The sequence below is a fragment of the Anguilla anguilla genome, chromosome 4 (genome assembly GCF_013347855.1).
Source record: "Anguilla anguilla isolate fAngAng1 chromosome 4, fAngAng1.pri, whole genome shotgun sequence".
In the NCBI taxonomy this organism is placed as follows: Eukaryota; Metazoa; Chordata; class Actinopteri; order Anguilliformes; family Anguillidae; genus Anguilla; species Anguilla anguilla.
Window position 1 is genome coordinate 6,468,598 of NC_049204.1, and position 26,541 is coordinate 6,495,138.

The 26,541-nt window shown below is 47.2% G+C and overlaps 1 protein-coding gene across 3 annotated transcripts; it reads right to left on the reverse strand.

Moving 5' to 3' along the window:
• Positions 1-697: 697 nt before the first annotated feature.
• On the reverse strand, positions 698-24,978 carry atp8b3 (ATPase phospholipid transporting 8B3). 3 transcript variants are annotated; one of them, XM_035412092.1, is made up of 29 exons: positions 24,681-24,978; positions 23,877-23,969; positions 22,587-22,652; positions 22,186-22,277; positions 21,977-22,090; positions 21,015-21,113; positions 20,275-20,336; positions 19,845-19,917; positions 19,670-19,740; positions 18,219-18,307; positions 16,699-16,857; positions 15,181-15,269; positions 13,826-14,019; positions 13,360-13,568; positions 12,533-12,564; positions 11,979-12,135; positions 10,944-11,132; positions 9,955-10,067; positions 9,401-9,571; positions 8,583-8,694; positions 8,033-8,108; positions 6,860-6,983; positions 6,453-6,639; positions 5,870-6,093; positions 4,902-4,985; positions 3,564-3,788; positions 3,265-3,403; positions 1,848-1,978; positions 698-1,351 (listed from the first exon to the last, which is right to left on the reverse strand). In XM_035412092.1, the coding sequence occupies exons 2-29, from the start codon at positions 23,950-23,952 to the stop codon at positions 1,076-1,078; spliced, it is 3,633 nt and encodes a 1,210-aa protein (XP_035267983.1). In that variant the 5' UTR covers positions 23,953-23,969; positions 24,681-24,978; the 3' UTR covers positions 698-1,075. The 3 variants fall into 3 exon arrangements, with proteins under 3 accessions (XP_035267983.1, XP_035267982.1, XP_035267984.1); XM_035412091.1 differs by having other exon boundaries at positions 23,877-23,976; XM_035412093.1 differs by lacking the exon at positions 23,877-23,969 and having other exon boundaries at positions 24,681-24,977.
• Positions 24,979-26,541: the final 1,563 nt, after the last annotated feature.

The following is a 26,541-nucleotide window of genomic DNA, read 5'->3' on the forward strand; positions in this document are numbered from 1 at the left end:
ATGAGTGCATGAGTGCATGAGTGTATGAGTGCATGAGTGTATGAGTGTATGAGTGTCTCCTTCTTCCGCACTACATTCAGAGACAGATTCTGGGAAAAAGGCTGTCAGCCGCATCGGCAAAAAGGGGAGGGATGATTGATTTTCTTTAGACCGCATGCAGAGATTGAGAAAGAAATGCGAAGGAAAGGAAAAAGGTGGTGGTGGGTGTGGGGGTTACGGGGGGGCTGAAGCCCCTCTGCAGCACCAGTCAGCGATCAGAGCGGGACCCCAAAAAATGCTCACGAGCACAAACAATCCCCAGTGACTTGGAGGATGAGGTCTAATCTTCCTCAGTGAATCCTCTTCTGATCAGTCACAGAGGGGAGTGTTTGTTCATTGCAGCATGTGTGTGTGTGCGTGCTTACAAATTATACATTTTAATTAAAAATAAAGAAAACACATTTTCCTAAAATATTATTTTTATTGTAAAAATACAGAGGCACTTGCACATGTACACACACACCATACACCTGTCTCTAAGGGCATGATATACTAGGACCTTCAGAACGCTCAAAATCTTTCAGCACATGCAAAACTATGACTGGTGCAAAAGAAATACCCTGACCAATCATTGGCCATGTTATTGGTTTCGCGTGTGGTAAAAGGTTTCTCACAGTCTGAAGGTCTTCGAAAATCAGGCCCTAAATGTACTGTTGCCTTTGGTTCCAAGGAAAGGCTAATATTAGGCTAATATTAATATTAATATTGATATCGATTTACTCCCCTTTCATTCTCATTTCATACTTTCATCCAGTATTTGGGAAGTGATGGGGTACATTAGCTTACAGCACTTTAGCAGGCAGCAGTGTGGTACAAGGCTTATGCAACTGGGCTCGAATTGCTTCAGTATACACCCAGCTACGATGCACCAATGTAAAACTGTGTACGCTGGTCTGGCTAGGAGCATCTGCTAAAGGCCAGTGATGTAATTCTACAGCGGTCCTCTCTGAATACGAGCTCGAGTGCTACGTGGGCACTAAACCAAAGCATCAGGGGCAGAACACGCAACGCTGCCAGTAGTGTCCATGACAAGTCTTCATCGGCTTGTTTCCGTGGTAGCAGCAGCAGCAGCAGCCATGGTCTTCCCTTCCTCTGTTGTGCGTGGAGCGTCCAAGTCAGTTTTCCCCGCGGTGTCCCTCCTGTCCTCCGGGGGCGCTGCGCTGCGGCGGCTGGCCCCCGAGGTGACCAGCCGGCCAAACCCTTTGCCCTGGGACATGGCGTAGGACGAGCGCCGCTGCAGGTCTCCCCTCCTGAAGTGAGGCTTCATCTCCTGGGGCCCTCCGGGTGAAGAGGTCGTCCCTGAGCTGTGAACCTGGGATTCGCATACATCAGCGCGTTAGCGTAGCGCCAGCTAGAGAAGGCTAGCGGTCATACAGAAAGGCAAGGGGGTGTCAAAGTCCGTTTCGCAGTTTTGTAGGTTTTTGCGGTTCCCTTTGAATCTTGCCTTCCTTTTGAGTAGGGCTGTCCAACCCTGTTGCAAGAGACCTACCATCATGTACATTTTCATTTCAACTCACGTGATTCTACTAATTAGAAGCTCAACGAGATCTCTCGCTGCTGAATGAGGTGTGCTTTGTTATGGGTGGAGTAAAAACCTAAAGGATGGTACATATCCAGGAACCTGGTTGGGCAGCCCTAATTTTAGGCCTTGTTTTGTCAATAAAGGTCTTAAATTTAGGGCTTGAATGCTAAAACAGACAAAAAAAAAATCCAGCAGGCAACGTGAACCCCCCCCCCCACAGGACTGGAGTGTCATACCCCAGCAGTGAGATTTGAACCCCCCCCCCCCCCCGCCAAACCTCTCTTACCCGGTGTGTGTCAGAGGGCCGGAGGACGAAGGCGAGGGCTCGAGCGGTCATCGAGGGGAGAACGGCGACGCAGGCGGTGAGCACCGCGGTTAGCCACAGCAGCGGGCCGCTGAACACGTTCTCCGACACACCTAAACGGGGGGAGCAGACTCACACTGGGAAACGCAAGCTGACCCTAACCCTAACCCTAACCCTAAACGGGGGGAGCAGACTCACACTGGGAAACGCAAGCTAACCCTAACCCTAACCCTAACCCTAACCCTAAACGGGGGGAGCAGACTCACACTGGGAAACGCAAGCTAACCCTAACCCTAACCCTAACCCTGACCCTAACCCTAAACGGGGGGAGCAGACTCACACTGGGAAACGCAAGCTGACCCTAACCCTAACCCTAACCCTAACCGGGGGGAGCAGACTCACACTGGGAAACGCAAGCTAACCCTAACCCTAACCCTAACCCTAAACGGGGGGAGCAGACTCACACTGGGAAACGCAAGCTGACCCTAACCCTAACCCTAACCCTAAACGGGGGGAGCAGACTCACACTGGGAAACGCAAGCTAACCCTAACCCTAACCCTAAACGGGGGGAGCAGACTCACACTGGGAAACACAACCTAACCCTAACCCTAACCCTAACCCTAAACGGGGGAGCAGACTGACACTGGGAAACGCAAGCTAACCCTAACCCTAACCCTAACCCTAACCCTAAACGGGGGGAGCAGACTCACACTGGGAAACGCAAGCTGACCCTAACCCTAACCCTAACCCTAACCCTAAACGGGGGAGCAGACTGACACTGGGAAACGCAAGCTAACCCTAACCCTAACCCTAACCCTAACCGGGGGGAGCAGACTCTGGGAAACGCAAGCTGCGGGAGCACAGGGGTGAACGAGCATGGAGAGGTTCGTACAAAATACTGAAAGTATGTGTGTGTGTGTCTGTGATATCCACAAGTGTGTGTGTGTGTGTGTGTGTGTGTGTGTGATATCCACAAGTATCTGTATGTGTGTATGTATGCCTGTGTGTATGTGCATATGCGTATGTGTCTGCGTGTGATATCCACAAGTACCTGTGTGTATGTGTGTGATATCCACAAGTACCTGTGCGTATGTGCATGTGTGTGTCTGTGTGTATGTGTGTGTGTGTGTGTGATATCTGCAAGTACCTGTGCGCATGTGCATGTGTGTGTGTATGCGTGTGTGTGTGTGTGTGCCTGTGTGTATTAAGCATGTGTCCGTGTGTGTGTGTATGCGTGTGTGTGTGTGTGTGTGCGTGTGTGTATGTGTGTGTGTGTGTGATATCTGCAAGTACCTGTGCGCATGTGCATGTGTGTGTGTATGCATGTGTGTGTGCCTGTGTGTACTAAGCATGTGTCCGTGTGTGTTAGTGTGGGTCTGTCTGCGCGAGTGTGTTTACCAGAGAAGTAGTAGTCTGTAGGGGCGGCGGCATGCAGGCGGGGGTTGTGAAGGACCCGCGTCGACACGAAAAACAGCGCCAGGCTCAAAAAAATCGCTCCAACGTTGAACTTCGTCCAGAATCCAGTGCACAGAATTATCTGAGAAGCACACGAAACACCGGAAAGCTTTTTTTTTTTTTGTTGCAGCATTACAGCACTAGAATAGATTATTTTCTTTCTGCGCAGGCCAGTACAATTTAAGCCAATTCAAACCGTTTAATTGGACTATTTCTGAGCCGCACAAGCTCGAGCCTCTGACCTCGACAGTGACAGAGAAGATGAGTCCGGTCTCCACGACGATGGCGAAGGACTGGTAGTCCAGCGGGGAGTAGGAAGCCACGCCGAGCGGGATGAAGAAGTGGACCAGGGAGGTGTAGAGGGAGTAGAGGAGGGTCGCCGCCAACTTCCAGGGGTTGAAGAGCTCCTGCCTCAGCCCGAGCTGGTACAGCTCCGGCCACTGCAGGCTGGCCTCCGCGCTCACGTCCTGCCCGACCACAGCATACATTTCCCATCAGCCACAGCAGTGGATGACACGTCGCTCTGGGGTGCATTAAATGCCCGACTCTGGTCACACACGTGTCGGTTTGCAGAAATGAGGGGTGTGCAAGTGGAGAGCGATGCTCCCATTCCACTAGGCCTATTGTCAAGCTTTCACATGGCCTGGTTCCAACTGAATCCCCTTTGAAGAGTAGGTTTTCTGAAATGTTTTTTCCCCCCCTCAAAATTCTAAGTCAGTGTTCTGGAACTCCCTTGCTTTCAAGTCACCAGCAGTGATTGTGACATCAGCATTAGAATGTTCACTTAAGTTTCCAGTGTTCTTTCTCCCTTCTACAATTATTTTTCTTATCTGTTGGCTACACACAGGGATGGATCTAGAAATTATTAATTGCGCAGGAAAAACATTATTGTTGAAAGGCCCCCCACCCCCATGTACACACACACACACACACACACACGCGCGCGCACACACACACCACCTCTAGGGTCGCCCTGAATTCTCATAGTGCCTGGGAAAGCTTTTGTCTCTCTCACACCCTTAGCTCTGCCCCAGATACACACATGCTCCACCAGGTGGAGTGATGATGGTAGAAACCCAAGAGAAAAAAAAAAAAACCTCAGTCCACAGATCAAATAGAGTCAAGCGTGATGTAACATCACAGGTCGATCGACTTTCATATCTTTAACGTGTTTCAGAAACATTGGAGAACATTCTAGTAGTGGTCCCCTTTGGTTAAGAACAGTACAAGAATAGTTCATCACAAGAACCAAGCCTGTGCTCAAACAACCCTTCTACTATAAGACCTGGCAAGCTGTAACATTCATCGACCCCTTCAGTGAGAGAAAAAAAAAAAAAAAAAACTTCTTTCATCTGTAGAGTACTAAAAAATCTCCTGATGTACATAATTAACACATAAAAAAAAAAAAAAAAACATCATGGAGAAGATGTGTCAATGCCATTTCCTGCATGTAAGAACTAAAATGACAAAATTTTGTTTAATTCTTAATTTTAATTATGGACAAAAAGCAGATAACATTCCTGAACCATTCTTGCTGTGTTCCCTGTGAAATAAAATTAGAATTAAAAAGCTGTTCATACCTGTTCCAAAAGAGCCAAGCAGAGCACGGGGTAGATTGTGTACATAACCGTGTACAAGGTGATGAACCAGTTCTCATATACATGCTGAGAGAGAGAGAGAGAGGGAGGGAGGGAGGGAGGTAGAGAGAGAGTGAGAGAAAGAGAAATTTGGAACAGAACTATGGGTTTTTTTCTCCTAGCAGTTTCCGGCAATTAATTCTTGAACTCTGCCCATATCATTTTGTACTCAGCCTCCCCACTGTCTTTTAAAAAATGATCAGCCAGTCAGAGTTACATTATGTTAAGTTTGTGTAAAAGCTGGCACACACCCAGGCATAAGACACCAGCGGTTGGCGGAAACTACTCTGAAAGCGTAGCTTTGTACAACCTACCAATTACTTCACACTGAAAGTAGTCCCCCAGACATTGACGCGTGTGTGAGCAATATCTTCTTTTTTGGGAGAAGCACTACACAGGGGAGGGGCGCCAGCAGTGTGTGCTGATTGGCGTTTGACCTTCAGCATCTCTGATGGAGAACTCCACTATCATTCAATTAGTCCCTCAGAATTAGAGCAGAAAGAGAGAGGAAGCTGTATTTGGTCTAAGGTGTCGGGAAAAATATTTTACAACCAATGGTAGGTCCTGTAGTCAACTATTCAAAATGAAGTCATTTACTACAACCGCCACACAAATTTGAATGTAGATGACCTACCAGCAAACTGCCGCACAAATGTAATTAAACTACTAGTTTAACTACATATGTAGTCTACTACCAGTTTAACTACAGTGTTGGGGAGTAGTTAAACTACTCCCCAACACTGTAGGATACCATATTTTAATCTTTCCTCCATATTTAAGTAAGGCCGTTGGTCGTTTGGCCAGAAATGTGGCCTACGTGCTCCAATGAATCCACCTTTGAATATTTCAGCGGCAGCGTTTCGGCCTGCCGACGCCCTGCCGCCGCCCTGCCGACGCCTCAGGTAGCTCACCAGTGCGCTGAAGCCGTTGTAGAAGCTGTACCAGGTGTGCACCATGGCGAAGGTGGTGGTCTTGTACAGGAAGTAGCGCAGGAAGCTGCAGATGCGCCGGTACGACCAGCGCCCGTGGACCAATAGCAGCTTGGCCAAAAATCGGAACTGGGCCAATGAGAAGTCGGCGTTCTGCACCGCCTGGCTGCCTTCCACCCCGCTCAGTCCCACTCCGATGTGAGCCCCTGAGAGAATGAGAGAGAGAAGGAGAGGGAGGGAGGGAGAGAGAGAGGGGGAGGGCGGGTGAGAGGGAGGGAGAGAGAATGAGAGAATGAGAGAGAGAGAGAGAGAGAGAGAAGGAGAGGGAGGGAGAGAGGGAAACAGAAAGAGAGAGAGGGAGAGAGGGAGAGAAAGAAATAGAGAAGGATGGTTTGAATCATCTTGAATGCCACGTCTTCGCTCTGCGAGCAGAAACGCCTTCTCCCAATCTCTCCCTGGGCAGGATTCTTTCAAAGTATGCTCCTCCTTGCGCGCTTCTCTGTTCCTCCCACTACGTATGCACCCCGTCCCACCACCCCCAAAAGTCCTCCGTCCGGCCCCTCACTCTTAATCATGTTCACATCGTTGGCTCCGTCTCCGATCGCCATGGTGATGGCGGACGTGTGCTTCCTGATGAGCTCGACCACGCCCGCCTTCTGCCCCGGGGTCATACGGCAACACAGCACGGACTGGCAGTGCCTGGACAGGGACACGAAACGCTCCCCCTGCTCCGGCTTGTCTTCCATCTCTTCCTGCAGAGAGAGAGAGAGAGAGAGGGAGGATGATAGAGAGAGAGAGGGAGAGTGGGAGAGAGAGGCAGAGGAAGAAAGAGAGTAAGGGAGAGAGAGTGGGAGAGAGGGAGATAGAGAAAGAGAGAGAGAGGGTTGTAAAAGGTAGTGCAGGTGTATATGTTATTATGTATGTGAGCATCCATCCAGTATGTTTTTTTGTTGTTGTTGTTGTTTTTGTTACCAACTCAGGTCCGGTGACAACTAATGCCATTCTGCTGCCCTCCGTCTTCCGGTATTTGCCCCAGCAGTCAGGCTCATTGCCCTTTGTGAGGGTAGCATCTGGCTCGGGGGTCTGGAGGAGCTGTCTGCAGCACAGAGAGGAAGCAGACGGGTCCGCTCGGTGACGCTGGGAGACCACAGACGCTGCGTACCAGACCTGGGTCAAATACGTTATTTGCCTTGGATTCAAATACTTTTCTGTGCTCTATTGATCTTGCCTGGTGTAATTAAGCCTGCCAATATGACCAGAATGTGAGGTTTGCACTTTTTGAGAGTATTTCATTGGTTCCAATACACCAGACAAGATCGGTAAAGCCTGGAAAAGTTTTTGAATCCAAAACAAATACGTATTTGACCCAGGTCTGCTACGTACTGTTTACTTTTGCCTCCTTTAATTGCACTTTTTTTTACATTTATTTTGAGGTAGCTTGTTATGTCAACAAAATGTATATTTTCGATTGCAAGACGTCAGAGAGTGTGAGAGTCAAAGCCGCATCAAATTTAATGTGTTTTTGCTAAAGTGTTTCAGATTAATGGCATCACACAGGTCTGCCGATGGTGTGTCAGTGTTTGAGTGTGTCAGTGTGTGGGTATGCCTGTGTTTGAGTTTGTCAGTGTATGAGAGTGTCAGTGTGTGGGTATTTCAGTGTTTTTAATTTTTTCTGTGTGAGGGTATGTCAGTATGAGTGTGTCAGTGTGATGGTTTGCCAGTGTTTGTGTGTGTAGGTATGAGGGTTTGTCAGTATGAGTGTGTCAGTGTGCGGGTTCTTCCAGTATGAGGGTGTCGGTGCGCGGGTTTGTCGGTATAAGGGTGTCGGTGTGCGGGTTTGTCAGTGTATGAGTGTGTCGGTGTTTGAGTGTGTCAGTGTGAGGGTTTGTCAGTATGAGTGTGTCGGTGTGCGGGTTTTTCCAGTATGAGGTTGTCGGTGCGAGGGTTTGTCGGTATAAGGGTGTCGGTGTGCGGGTTTGTCAGTGTATGAGTGTGTCGGTGTTTGAGTGTGTCAGTGTGAGGGTTTGTCAGTATGAGTGTGTCGGTGTGCGGGTTTGTCAGTATGAGTGTGTCGGTGTGCGGGTATGTCAGTATGAGTGTGTCGGTGTGCGGGTATGTCAGTATGAGGGTGTGAGTTTTCCCGACCTCAGTTCCTCTCCCTGCAGCAGTGTGGCGTCTGTATCCAGCAGACTGCAGGAGTACCCAATATTCACAGCAGTTTCTACAGGGAAGGACAGACAGCCAGACAGAGACACAGAGACACAGACAGACAGACAGACAGAGACACAGACAGACAGACAGAGAGAGATACAGACAGACAGAGACACAGAGACACAGACAGACAGACAGACAGAGACACAGACAGACAGAGAGAGATACAGACAGACAGAGACACAGAGAGACAGACAGACAGACCGACAGACAGACAGACAGAGACACAGACAGACAGACAGACAGAGACACAGACAGACAGACAGAGAGAGATACAGACAGAGACACAGACAGATAGACAGACAGACAGACAGACAGACAGACAGAGAGACAGCCCTTAGCGAAACCATTTTACAGTGACCCCAGTAAACTGTCATAGATTTTACTGTTATTATTGTCATTGCTATTGTCCCTCCTAAGTAGTTAATCCTGTTATTGATTACGCCTCGCTGCTATTAATCCCGTCTAAACGAATGGGCAGTACCTGTCTTGTCCCCGGTCAGCACCCACACCTTGACCCCGGCCTGTCTGAGGACGGAGATGGTGCGGGAGACCCCCTCCTGCAGCCGATCTTCGATGGCGGTCACGCCCAACAGCTGAGAGCCCGGAGCAGGAAGCAGCGTCGTTCGCGCGCGGAGGCGGAGAAATCCAGGTTCAGAAAGCAAAGAGCCCGCCCCTCAGTATTAGGTTCCAGTCGCCTGGATTCGCCAATTAGCACAATTCTTCCGCCAGGAGGCTGAGCTAATTAGCGGCATCTATGCCGGTTCACTCATAGATTACACTGTGAGAACTATGCAGGGACACAGGAACAGCTGTCTGACCTGAGCTTACAGAGAAATGTCGCGAACACGCCAAATTGTGTAAACGTCTAGGATAATTAAATAAGTAGTTTGCAATCCAGAAACAGATATATGGCTCTCTTTTGGTCAAAACAGGACAATGGTTGAACTGGCGAGACGTTCTATCATACAGGGGAGTCATTGACACTGACAATTCATTAGAAACTAACGCAAAATTTATTTAACCAGTTATTCTGACTGAATAGTACCTTGTCCAGTCGAGACCACAAACCGGAACTGTACAAATAATTTTAAAACTGGACATTCCACTTGAAAACCGGACATCTGGACCGGACAACTCTATCCCGCACACACACATACACACACACACACACACACACACAAATAAATACACACTCCACCTCTAGGGCTCCCCCCCTGGACCCACTAGTGCCTGGAAAAGCTTTCCCTGCTTTTTCCCTTAGCTCCGCCCCTGCAGCTGTCACGCATTGTGGGCGTGTACCGTGAGCTCCGCCTCCATGTCGCTGTACAGCTGCTCCAGCGCGCCGTCGCCGTCGCCGTGGCGCGTCGCCGTGGCAGCCTGGGCCAGGACGCGGCTCCACTCCTCCCACAGCTCCTCCCGCACGGAGCGTCCGGACACACACAGGGTGCGCAGGCAGCCCTGAGCGTACAGCTGGAGGGCGCAGGAGCGGGGGGTTTATACTCACAGTGCAAACTGAGTGTGTGCCTGTGAGTGCGTGTGTGCGTGTGTGAGTGTGTGTGTATGTGTGTGTGTGTGTGTGTGCATATATGTGCGTGTATGAGTGTGTGCACGTGTGTGTGTGTGTGTGTGCGTGTATGTATATGTGTGTCCGTGTGTGTGCGCGTTTGTATGTGTGCGTATACGTGTGTGTATGAGTGTGCGCACTTGAATGTGTGTGTGTGTGTGTGTACGTGTGTTTTTACATGTGTGTTTGAGAGTGCGCACGTGTGTGCGTTTCCCTGTGTTTGTGCGTGTGTGTATGTGAGTTTTACATGTGTGTTTGAGTGTGTGCACGTTTTGTGTGTGTGTCTAACCTCCAGTGCTTTCTCGGTGCTTTCTTGGTGAGGACTGTTCTTCTTTAGCCTCTCCAGGATGACGATGTCGGCGCCCTTACAGTACAGCTTCAGCTTCCCCTCCGGGTCCCTCACTGCCGGGGAGAGAGAGAGAGGGGGGGGGAGAGAGAGAGAGAGAGAGAGAGAGGGAGAGAGGGGGGGAGAGGGGGAGAGAGAGAGAGGGAGAGAGAGAGGGAGAGGGAGAGGGAGAGAGACACCAACCGTGCCACATTTAACGAAAAGATAGCACGTACAACAACTGTCAGTCATGAAGTTTAGTGCCTTGGGCTGACTCAGAGCAAAATGCGCTGTATCAGATTAAATGTGGGTTGATTGACTGAGTGATTGACAAACCAACCATATTAAACCATCAGACGTGAGGATTAGGGAGAGTGTGAGACAAAGTTTGAGAGAGAGAGAGAGAGAGAGAGAGAGAGGCAGGTGGGCATAGGCCGAGGGATGGAGAGAGGGATGCAGCGATGGATGGAAAAAGGGGAAGACAGGAATGAGTCAGGGCTAGACTGGGAGCAAAATTTGGGTTTGGGGCAGGGACCCAAAACGAGGGGGGGGGGGGGGGGGATTTGCGATCACAGATCACGGGGGTCAGTGGGGCAGTGGAGATTGAGATCTCGAACCGAGGAGATTGCAATCATGGACATGGTAGTGGGGGGGGTCGGGGGTGGAAATATATTTTAATCATGACCCAAAAGTGGCCTAGCGGCCCACAACTGAACCAGCCCATCTGGAATTCGCCAGAACTCCCAGACAGGCCAGTCCCAGCCAGCCGTGAATAAGGGACTGGGTTCGAGCGAGTGGACGGAGCGGAGTAGAAACGCTGAAGCTCGACGGACGCGTGCGTGCGGGCGGGGCAGGGCGGGCCGGGCGGGGCGGGGCAGGACAAGGCGGGGCGGAGCAGGACAGGGCGGGCGGGGCGGGGCGGGGCGGGCGGGGCGGGGCGGGGCGGGGCTCACCCAGAACGGACATGCGCCTCCTCTGGCTGCTGAAGTCCAGCAGAGCCAGCAGCTGGTACTCCCGGACCTGGCCCAGCTCGCTCACCGTCAGCGAGTCCCGGGTTCGAGACAGGAACACCCATCCCAGCTCCCGCGCCGCCCCAACCAGCGCCCCCTCGTCCGGGGAGGAGGCCTGGTACCGCAGGGTCCCTGCAATCAACACGGGACATCCTCAAAATCCTCCAGAGTACAGCACTCGACCCAGGCGTGACCCTCTAACTCTGTGACTGCTGGCAGTTTAAAAGGCACATAAATGTTCTCCTATACCCATTCAAGTAATCATTGAGCTACATTCTGGGATTGACATTCAGTTATTTTCGGTGACTCACAAATAGCAGTTAATTTTGCATGCCTGTGAAGTGTGTGTGAAGTCTGCTTGTGACTATTTATTTATTTATCCATCACCTATCCATCCATCCATCCATCCATCCATTATCTATACCCACTTGCCAAGACATAACGACATTAAAAACAAACACTTTGAAGGGGCGTGGCTTAATAAGACCTCAGACCACCTGTAGGTTTTCATTTCAACCCTATTTGGGCACACTTGATTCCACTAATTGTAGAATCTACTCATCGAGACCTGTAGCTATTAGAATGAGGTGTGTGCTTTGTTAGGGTTGAAATGAAAACCTACAGGATGGCAGATGCCCAGGAACAGGGTTGAGGCAGCCCTGTTACAGTTATGTGTTGTAGTTATAAAACTTCTCACAGAGAAAATATTTGAAACGATATTGATTCCGGGTCTGTTGAGAAAGGCCCCCCCGGTCCCACTTTGTCAAGTGTGGACATTTCGTTCGAAAACCGGACATCTGGCAACCCTATCCCGCGTACGCACACACACACACACACACATAAATACACACCCCACCTCTAGTGGCCCCCCGGACCCCTATCCCGCAGGCGCGCGCACACACACACACACACACACACAAACATACACACACATAAATACATGCCCCCCCTTCCCCTCCCCGATTTCCCCTCACTCACCCTCTTTCCACTCGGACATGACCGTGTGACAGAGCGCCAGAGCGCAGAAAAACTCCCGCGTCTCGCCGCTGTCCTGCCCCCGCAGCCTTTCCACCAATCGCTGATCGTAGAACTGCAGGTCGCCGGTCGAGTACGGGTTCCAGCTCAGGTCCAGTTTCTGTGGGGGGAGTAGAGATGCAGTACCGACAGTGACCAGAGGGGGCGACGACAGTAAGCGTAACACACAGACATACACGTGTGCAGATATATTCAGTCCTGAATCTATCTTCATTGATTTAAGTGCAACGGAGGGTCATCTGTAGTCAAAAAATGCTTTATTTCAGGCAGGAACATTTGCCTGAGGAAGGTTATGGTCAAAAAATTATATTTTTTTGCTGGAACAAAAATGCCTTGGCCTTCTTTTGACGTACAGACACCTGGCGTGAATGTAACATAAATGGATGAATGGAGTGTGTATGAAAGAGTGTAAGCTGCACCAGTCAGCTAAATGGCGGGAATGTTAATGTAAAATGTACTGAAGGACTAGAGCAGCACGACATCAAGCTTTTTTTTACCTCTGGTTTCTTCTCATCGTCTGGCATGGCTCCTGAAAAACATGAAAGCAAGTGTGAACAAATCAAACAAAACAAAAAGTCGACTGCAGAAACGACCGCCATTTCACAATAAGCTGCAACACTGAAAACACGGCATGAACACGATTAGACCTGTCATTTAGTGGACTTCAACGTAGGGCTCACTCCACAGGGAAAGGTGGTGGAGAGACCATATTACAGCGGGAGATACCATACTGTATTTACAGCAAGAAAGTGTAACACATGCAAAGAGAGGAAATAACTAGTGCTCACAGAGAAAGAGAGACCATACTCCACTTGAAGAGAGAGGAACTGTGCCGCACTTTGAGAAAGAGAGAGACCATACTCCACTTGAAGAGAGAGAAACTGTGCCGCACATTGAGAAAGAGAGAGAAAGGGAGAGGCCATACTTCACTCAGAGAACCTGTCCTGCAGTCATTGAGAAAGATGGAGGAACTGTACTGCACTTGGGGAGAGAGAGGGAGAGAGAGAAAGAGAGAGACCATACTCCACTTGAAGAGAGAGAAACTGTGCCGCACATTGAGAAAGAGAGAGAAAGGGAGAGGCCATACTTCACTCAGAGAACCTGTCCTGCAGTCATTGAGAAAGATGGAGGAACTGTACTGCACTTGGGGAGAGAGAGAGAGGGAGAGAGAAAGAGAGACAGAGATGGAGAGAGAAAATGAGAGACAGAGAGAAAGGGAGCGATGGAGAGAGAGTAGGAGAGAGACAGAGAGACAGGGAGAGAGAGAGTGAGAGACAGAAAGTGCGATGGAGAGAGAGAGAGAGAGAGAGAGAGAGAAACGTACCGTATAAGACGCTGGCGATGCAGCACTGGCGGAAGAGCAGGTGGTTCTGCGTGAGCGTGCCGGTCTTGTCGCTGAGCAGGTAGCCCACCTGGCCCAGCTCCTCGTTGAGCGCGGTGCTCCGGGCCTGGGCCGGCGTGTCCCTGGCCTCCTCGTACAGGTCCAGGTCCCAGCCAATCAGCAGGCTCTGCACCACATGGACCATCTCAAACCTGCAGCCAATCGCAGGGGAGTATCGAATCTGAGACGGGTCCAAACCTGAGTCAGGCTTACTGGTCAGATCAAGGTAAGATGATCACTCAACCTGTCAGGTCCAGTACACACAGGCGATCAAACACACACACACACAAACTATTCCAGCTATCCCCCCCCCCAAAAAACACACACACAAACACACAGTCCCACATAGACACACACATGCACACAAACTCAAACACATCGTCCCAGGCACAGAGGCGCTGATGCTCACGAGATATAGAGTGACATGGGTATGGCCGGGGCCAGCAGGATTAAGTAGCCCCAAAAGGTGAGGAAGGCCGTGTAGGCGGGCGTGGCACCGTTCGCCAGGGCCGAGAGCGCCTCGATTCGGGGTCCCACCGTGGCCTCGAACACCCCCGTCCCCACCGCCAGGAGGAGCGCCGTCAGCAGCAGGAAGAAGATGATCTGAGAACGGACGGACACACGGACGTCAGGTTCCGCCGGCCGTACGCGTCGTCACGGGTTACCGCCACTCAGACAAACACCTACAGCAGTGGTTCTCAAACTCGGGACCACTGAGTATGCGGGTTTTCGTTCCAACCACAACTGCAATCCCGGAATTTTAACAAGCTGTTGATTTTTCTTGATTAGGTGCTTTCATGTTTTTAGAGCAGGGGTACCTAATCTTATCCAGACAGGGCCAGTGTGGGTTTCGGCTTTTGTTTCAACCGAGCAGTAGCATACCTGATTCTACTAATCAAGGTGCTTAGCAAAGACTCTAGTGGTTGATTAGTAGAATCCAGGTTTAACAGCTTTTTAAAATTCTGGGATTGCAATAGAGTGTTACAGTTTGTAGTCCTAAAACCCGAAAGTAATTTCGCTTTTTTGAGCCATGCGTTCCCTTGTCAGATTTCCAGTGCATTTTTCCAGAAAATAAGGTCTGTGGTGAACGTAAGCTCCACGTTTGTTTCTACGAGATAAATCACACCCATTAATATCACACCGTGGATTTCGAAGCTGTTATGTGCTTTTCAAAAGTAAGTTGCTGACAAGTTGATATATTGGAACTACAACAATGGTCGCTTTCCGGCAGCCGCCACTCAAGTTCTCATACTAGCCCGCCTTCACGGGACCAACCGTTGTAGTTTCAACATACAACTTGTTAGCAGCTTACTTTTTAAAAGCACATAACGGCTTCTAAATTCACTGTTTAGATACTAATGGGCGTAATTTATCTCGTATAACCACAGACCTTATTTTCGACAGAAAACGAAATGCCTATGGGGAAAATGAATTGTAAATTTGCCGAGGAAACCTATGGCGGAAGTAAGTCCCGAGTTGGCCTACAAAAAGAACGAAAAAAGAAATCACTGGAACGAAAACCAGCAACCAAAAAGCAACCGCTGACCAAACGACAATCCACCACAGGTGCTTCTAACTATGCGACTCCTTCAGACATTTCTGTTAAAAGCGAGTTATTAATACGAGAATGCTCTTTGGTCTGCCTTCTTGCGATACAGAAGGTTAAGCTCCCGCTGTTGACTTTTGTTTAAAAAAAAAAAAAAAAAAAAAAAAACCTTAAAACTGACATGGCGGAAGTGGAATACCGCGTCTCGTCTTCCTCACCCCAATGACCACTCTGTTCAGGATCCACTCCACCTGCGTCTGCTTCACCAGGAGCTGGCCGCAGTTCCGCAAGATCTTGGTGTCTGAACCTGGCGGTTATTTTTGGACGACAGCCATTCAAAGGAGGCGAAACAATATTTTACATGTTTTTTTTCCTGTGATGTAAGTTTATCCGCGTTAAACTTAATAATGTGATAGGAGTTAAGGAATCTACTTTATTATGTGGAGACAAATGAGTAAGGACTAAATATATGGTTTAAAAAAAGAAAAGAAATTTAAGCTGTGTGTATTTCCTTACAATACATGCCTAACTATAATAGCCATTATACAGCTTCAGGAAGAAAGTTCATTTTCTCATGAGTGCCCTTGATCAGGAGCTCCCAAACTGTCAGATGGGTTGAGGTGGAAAACGATATGCACTAGTAAAAAAATATCCTGAATATGATTCACTTCCTGTTGACGTTCACCACAGTGGAATTAAACACTGCTGCAGCAATTGCACTGCACTAGTTAAAACAGTAATTGCTTTGACACGTCAAAAAAGAGGATGGTTTAGAGGAAACACATTCTCTCATTTGTGCAGTTTCCTAGACATCCCTTTTTTAAATTGAAATCACAAAGAACATTACAGGAATGGTCTCAATGTTATTCAAACTGCAAAAATATAACTTTAATTGTGGACAGAGTTGGACATTCGTGTTAATTATCAGGTGTGTTGGCAATCTTAAACAAGCCCACTGTTTCAATACTTTCATTCAAAACATCCTTAAAATGCGTGTTATGACGCATATCCTCAACAACGTTTCTTTTTCCCCACGACTAACATGGAGACCATCAGGGGGTGTTTGGGGAACAGTCTCGTCACGCCCTCATCTCACCACTAAACGACAGTCTAACCAGAATGTTTCCCTAACGTTCCGGAAGCCTTTTGTGGTAGCTGGGTATAGCCCCACCTCCTTGCCAGCACAAAACGAACGGTTTAACGAACAGTTTAACGAACAGTTTCTACCCCAAAAGCCATCACCACACTGAACTCTGCACTGAAAGTACGCCCCCCATAGACAATATTTATACTGTGCAATACCGATATTTATTCATATTCATATTTATGTGTGCAGTACTTACATTTATTCTGTGCAATACTGGTATTTATTCTGTGCAGTCAGGTACTCTGTGCTTATTTGGTGCACACGTAGGCATAATGGGTACGCGTGTGTGAGTTTGTGTGCATGTGTGTCAGAGTGTGTGAACGCGTGTGAGCCGCATGTAGAGTTTTTATTATTCCTTTTTTATCTTTTTTATTACCTTGTTTTATCTTGTGTATTTGAGATCCGCTCAGGCAGCGCGCCTGAATTTTGTCGTGCGCACCAGTGCAATGGCAATAAAGAAATTCTTCGATTCCGTTCTATTCTGAAACGTTCTCCCAGGGTTACGGGAACGTTTTGTCAGTGCTCGTGACATTGCCGCTGCACGGCTGCAACGTTGCGAGAACGTTTGGCGCTAGCTGGGTGCCGATACCTGCGTAGACGGCCAGGCCGTAGACAGATTCTGTGTTGCGTAGCACGGTTCCCCTCAACAGGATGTGGTCGGTGTCCAGCAGGTGGCGCTCTCCCCGCCAGTGCAGCTCTCCCCTGAATGAGTACATGTGACTGTTGGGCTCCTCGCAGAACACACTGCCTGTGTGGGGGGGTGGGGATGGGGGGAGGGGGGGGAGTAGGGAGTGGAGGGGATGATGGATTTGGGGGGGTGGGGGGGGGTAAGCGAGTGATGTATTGAGTCCGCAATGCAAATATCATGCAATGCAAACAACAGCCATTCCAGTGTTCGATGTGAAAGCTTCTCCTCCTGAGCGATATTGCAGTTTTGCATGTGGTTTTTTTTTTGTGTCTTCCGTCATACATCTTTTATCATCCCTGAATTTAATTTACCCCAGTAAATCAATACATTGAAGGTCTTTTCTCCTTGATAGACAGAAGCCGGCTCAAACCACATCGGTCCAGTTCATCATCCCCCAAAGCTGAAAGCATAAGCATCCTGACCTATCAAACCACACTCGCCCAGCACGTTGAATTCATAATATGGAACATGGTGGTAGCACAGCTTCTTAGCCCTTAAAGGTTTGAGATCACAAACATGTGATTAGAATGTTCTTAACGGAACATTCTGGCGCTGTTGTCACCACTGGTAATTGAAAGCAATGGAGTTCTAGAACATCATCTTAGAATTTTGAAAAAAACATTCCAAAAAAAAAAACTACTCTTCAAAGGGTTACATCACACACCCTCAAATAACATCAGCAAGGAAAAACCCACCACCTTCTAAGTGCTTATGAAATATTCAAAACCTCTACCTGTGTTTTTCTGGGAATGTTGGATTTTTCATTATTTATCTGAGATTCGTTTTTAAAATTTGTTTTAATTTTTAACAAAGGAAATAAAAAGTAAAATAAACTTTTCAGAATGTCAAATATGTTATGTACCGGCATATATTAATTTAATTTCTTTAAGAATTCTGATTGGTCTAAGCAGAGGTTTACTGCTGTTATTCCAGAGAGGAGACAGTGTTTAAAAAATACCTGAGTCAAAAACACATTTCAAATAGCTACATATTTGAATTTTCAACAAAGATGTTACTAACCAAAATGTGAAATCATATGGAAGATTTGTTCTGAACTATATTGAAAATAGATACTTCCTTTTTAAATTGTCAGCAATATTCAGGAACCCCATAAGTGTCTAAACGTATTTAACTCTTTGAAGTGTAGATTTTTTGGAATGTTTATTCAAAATTCAGGACAGTGTTTTGGAACTCCATTGCCTCCAGTCACCAGTAGTGATTGTTACATCAGCATTAGAATATTCCCTTAAGAACATTCTAATGTTCACTTAAGAACATCTCACAGCTTAATTAATGGGTATGAATAATTAGTTGATCCAGGGACATGTGTGCCTTAACCACTGGTGTTACTTAACAAAGCTCATCACAGTCATCGTCGTGGATTACCGAAGGATAATGTTTTATGAGAGAGCGGTACAAACCATTAAAAGCCATTAGTGCTGTCTCCACAGGCTCGGTCAGTTCCTGGTGAGTGAGGGCCAAAGCCTGGCGAAACTTAAGATTGGTCTCCCTGCGAAAGTAAGGAGCAGTATCAGGAACAGGGAGCCCTCGCTAGACATGAAAATCGCAAGTCATCCCGCTACACTTCCTGAACAGAGGGTTATGAGAATAGGAGAAACAAAATGGAGCTGAGAGGTCTGTGGAGGTCACTTCCCCATCAGTTCAAAAAGTCTGAGAAAGATTGCAAAGAATTTAAACAGAAAGGGTGAAAGCTTAAAACCTGGCACAAGCTACAGCGAGCACAATGAAAGCGGTGGCGTTCTGGGTCGTTCGTGCCAAAGAGGCACAAAACTGCAAGCCCTATGAACGAGAGACGAGAAACCCGTGTGAGGTGAAACAAACATGGCGTCCGTTTTATTGCAGGGTGGCTCTGGGCACTGCAACTTCTGCACGACGCGTGCCTAACACGGGCGAACGAGTCAGAGGAACGATGTTGGCGGTGGCCGTTCGCTCGCGGCGCAGTTTGCAGCAGCCCATTTCAAACCATTACATTACATGCATTTAGCAGACGCTCTTATCCAGAGCGACTTACACAACTTTTACATAGCATTTTACATTGTGTCCATTTATACAGCTGGATATATACTGAAGCAATTCCGGTTAAGTACCTTGCTCAAGGGTACAACGGCAGTGTCCTTACCCGGGAATTGAACCTGCGACCTTTCGGTTACAAGCCCAGTTCCTTACCCACTGTGCTACACTCCGTCCAACCGACGCTATCTTCATCTGGCAGCGATGACAGAGCTGCCGCTCACCTTGCTGGACCTTGAAAAGGCAAATCTGCCATATTTATTCATGAACAGCGCTGCCTGGCTGTAAACTGACGCCATATCTGGTTCACATTACATGGATCACACGCCTCATAGAATATGGTTCAAACTACGAAAAGCAGAACATTCTATATGAACCTTTTAATGTTTTTTTTTCTTCTTGTTTCCTTTTTTTACCTGATATTTAAAAAAACCCCCTCTAGGGACAAACGGTTGAAATCAGACCTGGGTCAAATACCTATTTGTTTTGGATTCAAATGCTCTTCCGTGCTCTACTGATCTTGCCTGGTGTAGTTGAGCCTGCCAATATGACCAGAATGTGGGGTTTGCACCTTTTGAGAGTACTTCATTGGTTTCAATGCACCAGACAAGATCAGTAAAGCATGGAAAAAGTATTTGAATCCAAAACAAATACGTGTTTGACCCAGGTCTGCTTGAAATTAACACCAGATTATGTACGAAGGCGAAACACGTCTGACGTCTCAATAGCGCCTGCCCCTGCTCGGAGGAGCAGTTTATATAGGGTAATGGATAAATTATGGCGGCGTTCGCGACCGCGTGAACGTTCGCGGAGATGGCGGACGGACGCGGGCGGCTCTGACCCGTCAATGTCGGCCGTCTCCACGTAGCAGAGGCTGTGCGGCTCGGAGCTGCAGAGGAGGAGCAGGTCCGCCTGAGGGGGGAGGAGAGCGAGAGCGAGAGATAGGCTCAGCCCACAAAATACATTTATTTATTGGTCGGTTTCAATACTGTGTGGCGCCCCCTGCAGGAGCTCACCGGCACTATCTGGTCGACGTGGAGACGCAGCACGTCGCCCACACACACGTCCTGCCACTGAGCAGTACAGAACCTGCGAGAGAGAGAGAGAGAGGAGGAGAGGGAGAGAGAGAGAGGGAGGGAGGGGGAGAGAGGGGGAGAGAGAGGGAGAGAGAGACATAGATTAATGGATACAAACTTATAGATGTTCTGTCTGATATTTACATGGCAATGCTGTTTGTTGTGCCTTTTCATCTTCTGTACTGCAGATGAAAACACCAAAAAAAAAAACATTTTTTAAAACCAGCTAAAATTAACATGGAGGTAATATAAAAACAACTGTATAATATGGGACTTACATAGTAAATATACACACGCACGCATGCATACACATTTACACACACACTCACACACACACACACACACACGCACACCCACAGCCCGTCCTCACCCCTCAGGAGTCAGTATGTCACAGGGTTGTCTGTTAATCTGTCTGTCACTGCGTCGCCTGGCCTGAGGAAGAGAAAGGGGGGGGGGGGGGGGGGGCGGGGTGGGGGGTTATATCACATATGACACGTTTCACCGTCTCCATGGCGACGGGGCCCCTGATATTTACATCCCTCCGTTAGAGAATATCGATGAAAGAGAGAGAGATGCAAATGCCTGCTCACGGCTGGAATGGGCTTGATCAATGTATGTACGCAGCCCTGGCTACATAGCCACAGAGCCCTATAGAGGTTCCCCCCGGGCAATCTGTCAGCGGGGGGGGGCTTGGGGGGGGGGCAGGCTACAGTGACTCCAGCCGCTGTCCCTTTGTCCTCCTTGGCTGAAATGCCCCTCTGGACCAAATAAATAAATAATAATAATAATTATTATTATTATTATTATTGCTGCTGTTATTGTTATAATTATGATTACCGTTATCAAACCTAATGAAATCAGCGTAGTCATTGTAAAACTGAAATGTCAGATGATAGGTTAACGGGTATGATGTAGTGTGCTGGCATCGGGGGGGGGGGGGGGGTCTTTTTCTTGGCCTGAGCCCCTGCCCCTCAAAATGTCTGTGCACGCCGCTGTCTATCAGCGATGAGCATGGAAACGGCGATGAGCGTACTGGAGACGCCAAGGAGGACGAATATGTTACGATTGGCGCAGAGAGGAAGAGGAGCGTGACCATGAGGAGGGTCTCACCAGATCGTCCCTCAGGTCTTTGAGACCCCTGATGGACAGCACCATGAGCAGGGGGATCATGGTGATGTACCAGCGCAGCGTGGAGATGGCGGGAATACTCTAGAAACACAAAGGCACCCCGTTTTTGTAAAGAAGCCAAACCCTCAACACCATCTCAGAAAGGAATTAACCCTTAACACCATCTCAGAAAGGAATTAACCCTCAACACCATCTCAGGAAGGAATTAACCCTTAACACCATCTCAGAAAGAAATTAATCCTCAACACCATCTCAGAAATAAACTAACCCTGAATAACATCTCAGAAAGGAATTAACCCTCAACACCATCTCAGAAAGAAATTAACCCTCAACACCATCTCAGAAAGGAATTAACCCTCAACACCATCTCAGAAAGAAATTAACCCTCAACACCATCTCAGAAAGGAATTAACCCTCAACACCATCTCAGAAAGAAATTAACCCTCAGCACCATCTCAGAAATAAACTATCCCTGAATAACATCTCAGAAAGGAATTAACCCTGAACACTATCCCATAAAAGAACCAACTCTGAACACTGTCTCAAAGGAACTGACCCTAAACACTGGTTTGAGCCAGAACAAACTCTGAAAATTCATTATGGAAATGAGACTAACATGGTCACATCCTATAATAAATGCTTTATATACTTAACCATTGTTAAACACTGGAACAAACACTGAACAATATTGTGCACAAAACATTTTACTTTTTAAATGAATTAACATATTTTTAAACAGTTCATTTTTCTTTACAAAAGCTTTGTGGCATGTTCAGTGGTCACCAAAATGAATTCCGTAAACTGTATTTTTAAACAAAGTCTTCATTTCTAATTCAAAGTTACAACTGTGGATTGAATCCAGGCTTTATTTCTTGTGAAATATTTAGCACAAAGTAGCATAGTACAGAGTCAACAAATAAGAGGTGAGGAAAAAAGTTTCTGACCTGCAATATCACCATGACCAGGAAGAAGAGGTTGGCCATACGATGGAACTGTTCATACAGCGACAGTGGCAAGAATGTCAGGGCGGAATATTTATAACTGCGCACCAGATTGTCCTGGCAACAAAACACGCATACTGTCAATACACATAATCAAGTAAAATATGAGGCTGGTCTGCATTCTTCTAAAGTATCTCGGTTGCGTGACTTACGGCATATTTCCCCTTGCGGAAGCACAGTACAGATCTCCTCTGTAGTTTTTTGTGGAACTGGCGATCGTTAGCTCGTACTTCCCAGGTGAAGTCTGAAACGAAGACGGACATCAGTCAAAGAGCAGCGTAGATACAGCCAAGTCGTGACTTGGCGGGATGGCGGCATGCCTGCCATCCCAATGGATTTTGTTTAGATTATTCATCCAAATTTTTAAAAAGTCTTTGTAATTTGATTTGTTTAGTATTTCAGCCTCAACCCCCCAGTGTGTATGCGTGATCAGCCTAGCAGCAAAAAAAACCTCCCCCTTTAATTAAAACGACATGAAATTTGTGCAGAGTAACCCCAACGTAAACAGACACAGACACAGAGTGCGGAAGGGGCAACAAGCCGGCAGACTGACCTGTGGTTTCAGAGCGGGTGGGATTTGGGGACGACATGGTGGAACAGGCAGGGACGAGCAAATGGCCTGAGCAAGGGGGGGGGGGGGGGGAGAAAGGTAACAGCAGATAACTTCATCTGGTAACTTATTCGCTTTTGTCGCTATGGTTACTTTGTATGCATTTGGCAACTGAATCTTCACATGCCGCCTGACTGAATGCATCCTTTTTAAGGGCAGGGTCACTGTTTGGGAGTGGGGGTGGGGGTGGGGGGGGGGTGGTTGTGTTGTGTGTAGGTTGGAGTGACAACCAGGTATGTTGTCCCAGGCCCTGGAAGGTGGGTGGGTGGGGGTGGGGGTGGGGGGCAATGATCTGTGAACTTCTGCTAAAAAAATACTATTGCTCAAGACCTGGGAATAACATAAGGATATAATTCTGTCCTGAGCTCAGCCAATTTCACCTAGTAGCCCAGCTTAAAGGTCTGCCAAAAGGTCTGAGAGAAATCTGTGTGAACATTTACAATGAGTAGATCAGCCTTGAAAATAATTTGCCAAAAAAAAAAAAAAAAGTTGTAGAAAATTGTCAGTGAGATTTACACGGCACAGGCTGGGGTCTGACAGAGTGGGATGGCATTGGGCCAATGTGATTTAATGGGGCATGTGGCTTTGTCAGAAATTACACTTGACAGCTTTTCAACTATAAATGTTTTTTTTTTTCCTCATGAAAGGTATGAATAACGATCATTGCAATCAAATGAGCTTGTTCTCTCTAGCCAGGGTTCTCAGAGTTGATCATGGGCCCCCTGTGTGTGCTAGTTTTTGTTCCACTCGTAGTCACAACCCCTAAATTGTAACAGGCTGCAAATTGTTCTCAATTAGACTCTTGCAATGTCTACTGTGGGATGACGAAGCACGCGTCCCACACGTTCTGTATTCACTTCCCATTACTTTTGTTCAATCAGGTCAGTTAATGTGGTTGCCTTTTTAAAATTTGAATTTAACTGGAGACTTACCAGTGAAAGCAATGAGGCTCTACCTGGAGAAAGTGTGGACGTATATGACTAAAAGTGTTTACGTCAGCGCTGAAATAATAATAATGCAGTTTTCAAATTCAACGTGAATAGCAAAACTAATCTATTAACCCTTTAAAGGTGTAAGATCACAAATATATTATTAGAATGTTCTTAACTGAACACTCTAATGCTGATGCAACAATCACTACTGGTAGCTGAAAGCAAGTTCCAGAACACTGACTTAGAACTTTTGAAAAAAAAAACAAAAAAAACAACAACAACTACATTCCACAAAACCTACTCTTCGAAGGGTGGATACAGTTGGAACCAGGCCAGGTGAAAGCTTGACAGTAGGCCAGGTAGAATGGGAGCATCATACGCCCCTCATCTCATCCTGCAAACTGATACGTATGTGACCAGAGCTGGGCATATCGCTGTTCGCATTGATTTGCACTGAGAACCAGGCAGGGCATTCGGGACTGTCCCTTACAGAGAATACACTGCAATTCATTGTGATTCATAAATTCCACAACAGTGTAATGCATTGCAATATCACAAGATGGCAAAAAAAATTGTATATTTGGCCATATATTGTAAAGTGCTGCAATATCTTTTGATGAATTTTTTACATTTTTTTATTTTATTTCAGTATATTCCAAATCTATGAGAGGCAACCCCTATATACACAACTAAAAACAAAGATAGACCCTCCCCCCATCAACTGTGACTACAATTTACTGACTATGATCACTCCACACTTTAGAACTCCTCTATATATGTTCACACAGAACAAATGTTGTTATATCCATTTATGTGCACCTCAACAGAGCAAGCTACCATTTTTAGACAGAATAGATGAAAAGGCATCTATTTTTACCCCAGCGGAGGTATTAAAAAAAAACAGTTGTTAGAATTGTTGTTTCCATTACCAAGACGCTGAAGCATAGCTGAGCAATAACAGTGTCGTCACTGGCTCTATAGGTCTGTACTTAGTAACGCTGAGACTCATGGGAACTAGACATCCTCAGATTGTACATCCAGCCTTTGCACTGTTAGAACAAGTTGGAATAACACATCTGCTGTTTGCCTTTTTATTTGTACTTACCTATTCCTTCTGTCCTCTTTCTTCCCGTCCCTCGATTCAAATAAATTCAATTTTAAAGGCAAAGTTGTTGGCACAAAACAAACATTGTAAATGTCACCAAAGCATAACATGCAAGTGCTGTGGGAAAACAAATATGCATATTTTCCATTGAATAGTAGTATACACCATGACTAGAATGGCTCTCTTTCTATCCTTCTCTCTTCCCCCTCTCTCTCTGTCTCAATATACTTTTGTATCCACAGAGAGGAGAACTAAACTCCACTGTCTGCACTCTACCTGTTGCACTAAAGGAGGGGGATGTGGAGGCGGAGCTAGACTGGCTGGGGAGAAATCAGTGAGTGTTCGTGAGAGGCCGTTTTTGTCTAATCACAAACACCATCTGACCCCTGAGACCCCCCCCCCCCCCCCCTCCCCCATCCCTGAGGGCGACTAATCAACACTGCACCTTTGAGAGCTCCTCACCTGGTCCTCTGAATGAAGTCTGACATCACTCACAAGCTCTTCATTTGAAAGGAACCTTTGTACAGAAAGAGCTCTTTATGTACAAGGGGCAGGGATAGTTAGCCTAGCACTCTTTATGTACAGGGGACAGGGATAGTTAGCCTAGCACTCTTTATGTACAGGGGACAGGGATAGTTAGCCTAGCACATTTTATGTACAACAAGGGACAGGGATAGTTAGCCTAGCACAATTTATGTACAACAAGGGACAGGGATAGTTAGCCTAGCACTCTTTATGTACAACAAGGGACAGGGATAGTTAGCCTAGCACTCTTTATGTACAACAAGGGACAGGGATAGTTAGCCTAGCACTCTTTATGTACAACAAGGGACAGGGATAGTTAGCCTAGCACTCTTTATGTACAACAAGGGACAGGGATAGTTAGCCTAGCACTCTTAATGTACTGGAGACAGGGATAGTTAGCCTAGCACTCTTAATGTACTGGAGACAGGGATAGTTAGCCTAGCACTCTTTATGTACAACAAGGGACAGGGATAGTTGGCCTAGCACTCTTTATGTACAAGGGACAGGGATAGTTAGCCTAGCACTCTTTATATACAAGGGACAGGGATAGTTATCCTAGCACACTTTATGTACAACAAGAGACAGGGATAGTTAGCCTAGCACTCTTTATGTACAACAAGGGACAGGGATAGTTAGCCTAGCACTCTTAATGTACTGGAGACCGGGATAGTTAGCCTAGCACTCTTAATGTACTGGATACAGGGATAGTTAGCCTAGCACTCTTTATGTACAACAAGGGACAGGAATAGTTAGCCTAGCACTCTTTATATACAAGGGACAGGGATAGTTATCCTAGCACACTTTATGTACAACAAGAGACAGGGATAGTTAGCCTAGCACTCTTTATGTACAACAAGGGACAGGGATAGTTAGCCTAGCACTCTTAATGTACTGGAGACCGGGATAGTTAGCCTAGCACTCTTAATGTACTGGATACAGGGATAGTTAGCCTAACACTCTTTATATACAACAAGGGACAGGGGTAGGTAACCTAGCACTCTTTATGTACAACAAGGGACAGGGATTGTTAGCGTAGCACTCTTTATGCTACGCTAACAGGAAAAGTATTTCTGGCGCACAGCAGCCCGGAATGGCTGTATAGTTCATTCTGTGTTATGTCTGGTTCCAGTGGGGGTATTTAGGAGGAGCTGTGGGTTGTATTACAGGAACACACGAGAACACTGAGCATTTGTTTCTGGCCTACCTGGCACTATCCCCCACCCCTTGATTGTATTACTTCCTCATTTCTCGTTTCTTCCGTTTCACTGCTCTTTCATTGTCTTTTATTCTGTCTATCTCTATAAATGTCATCTGTTCCCCCCCCCCCCCCCCCCCC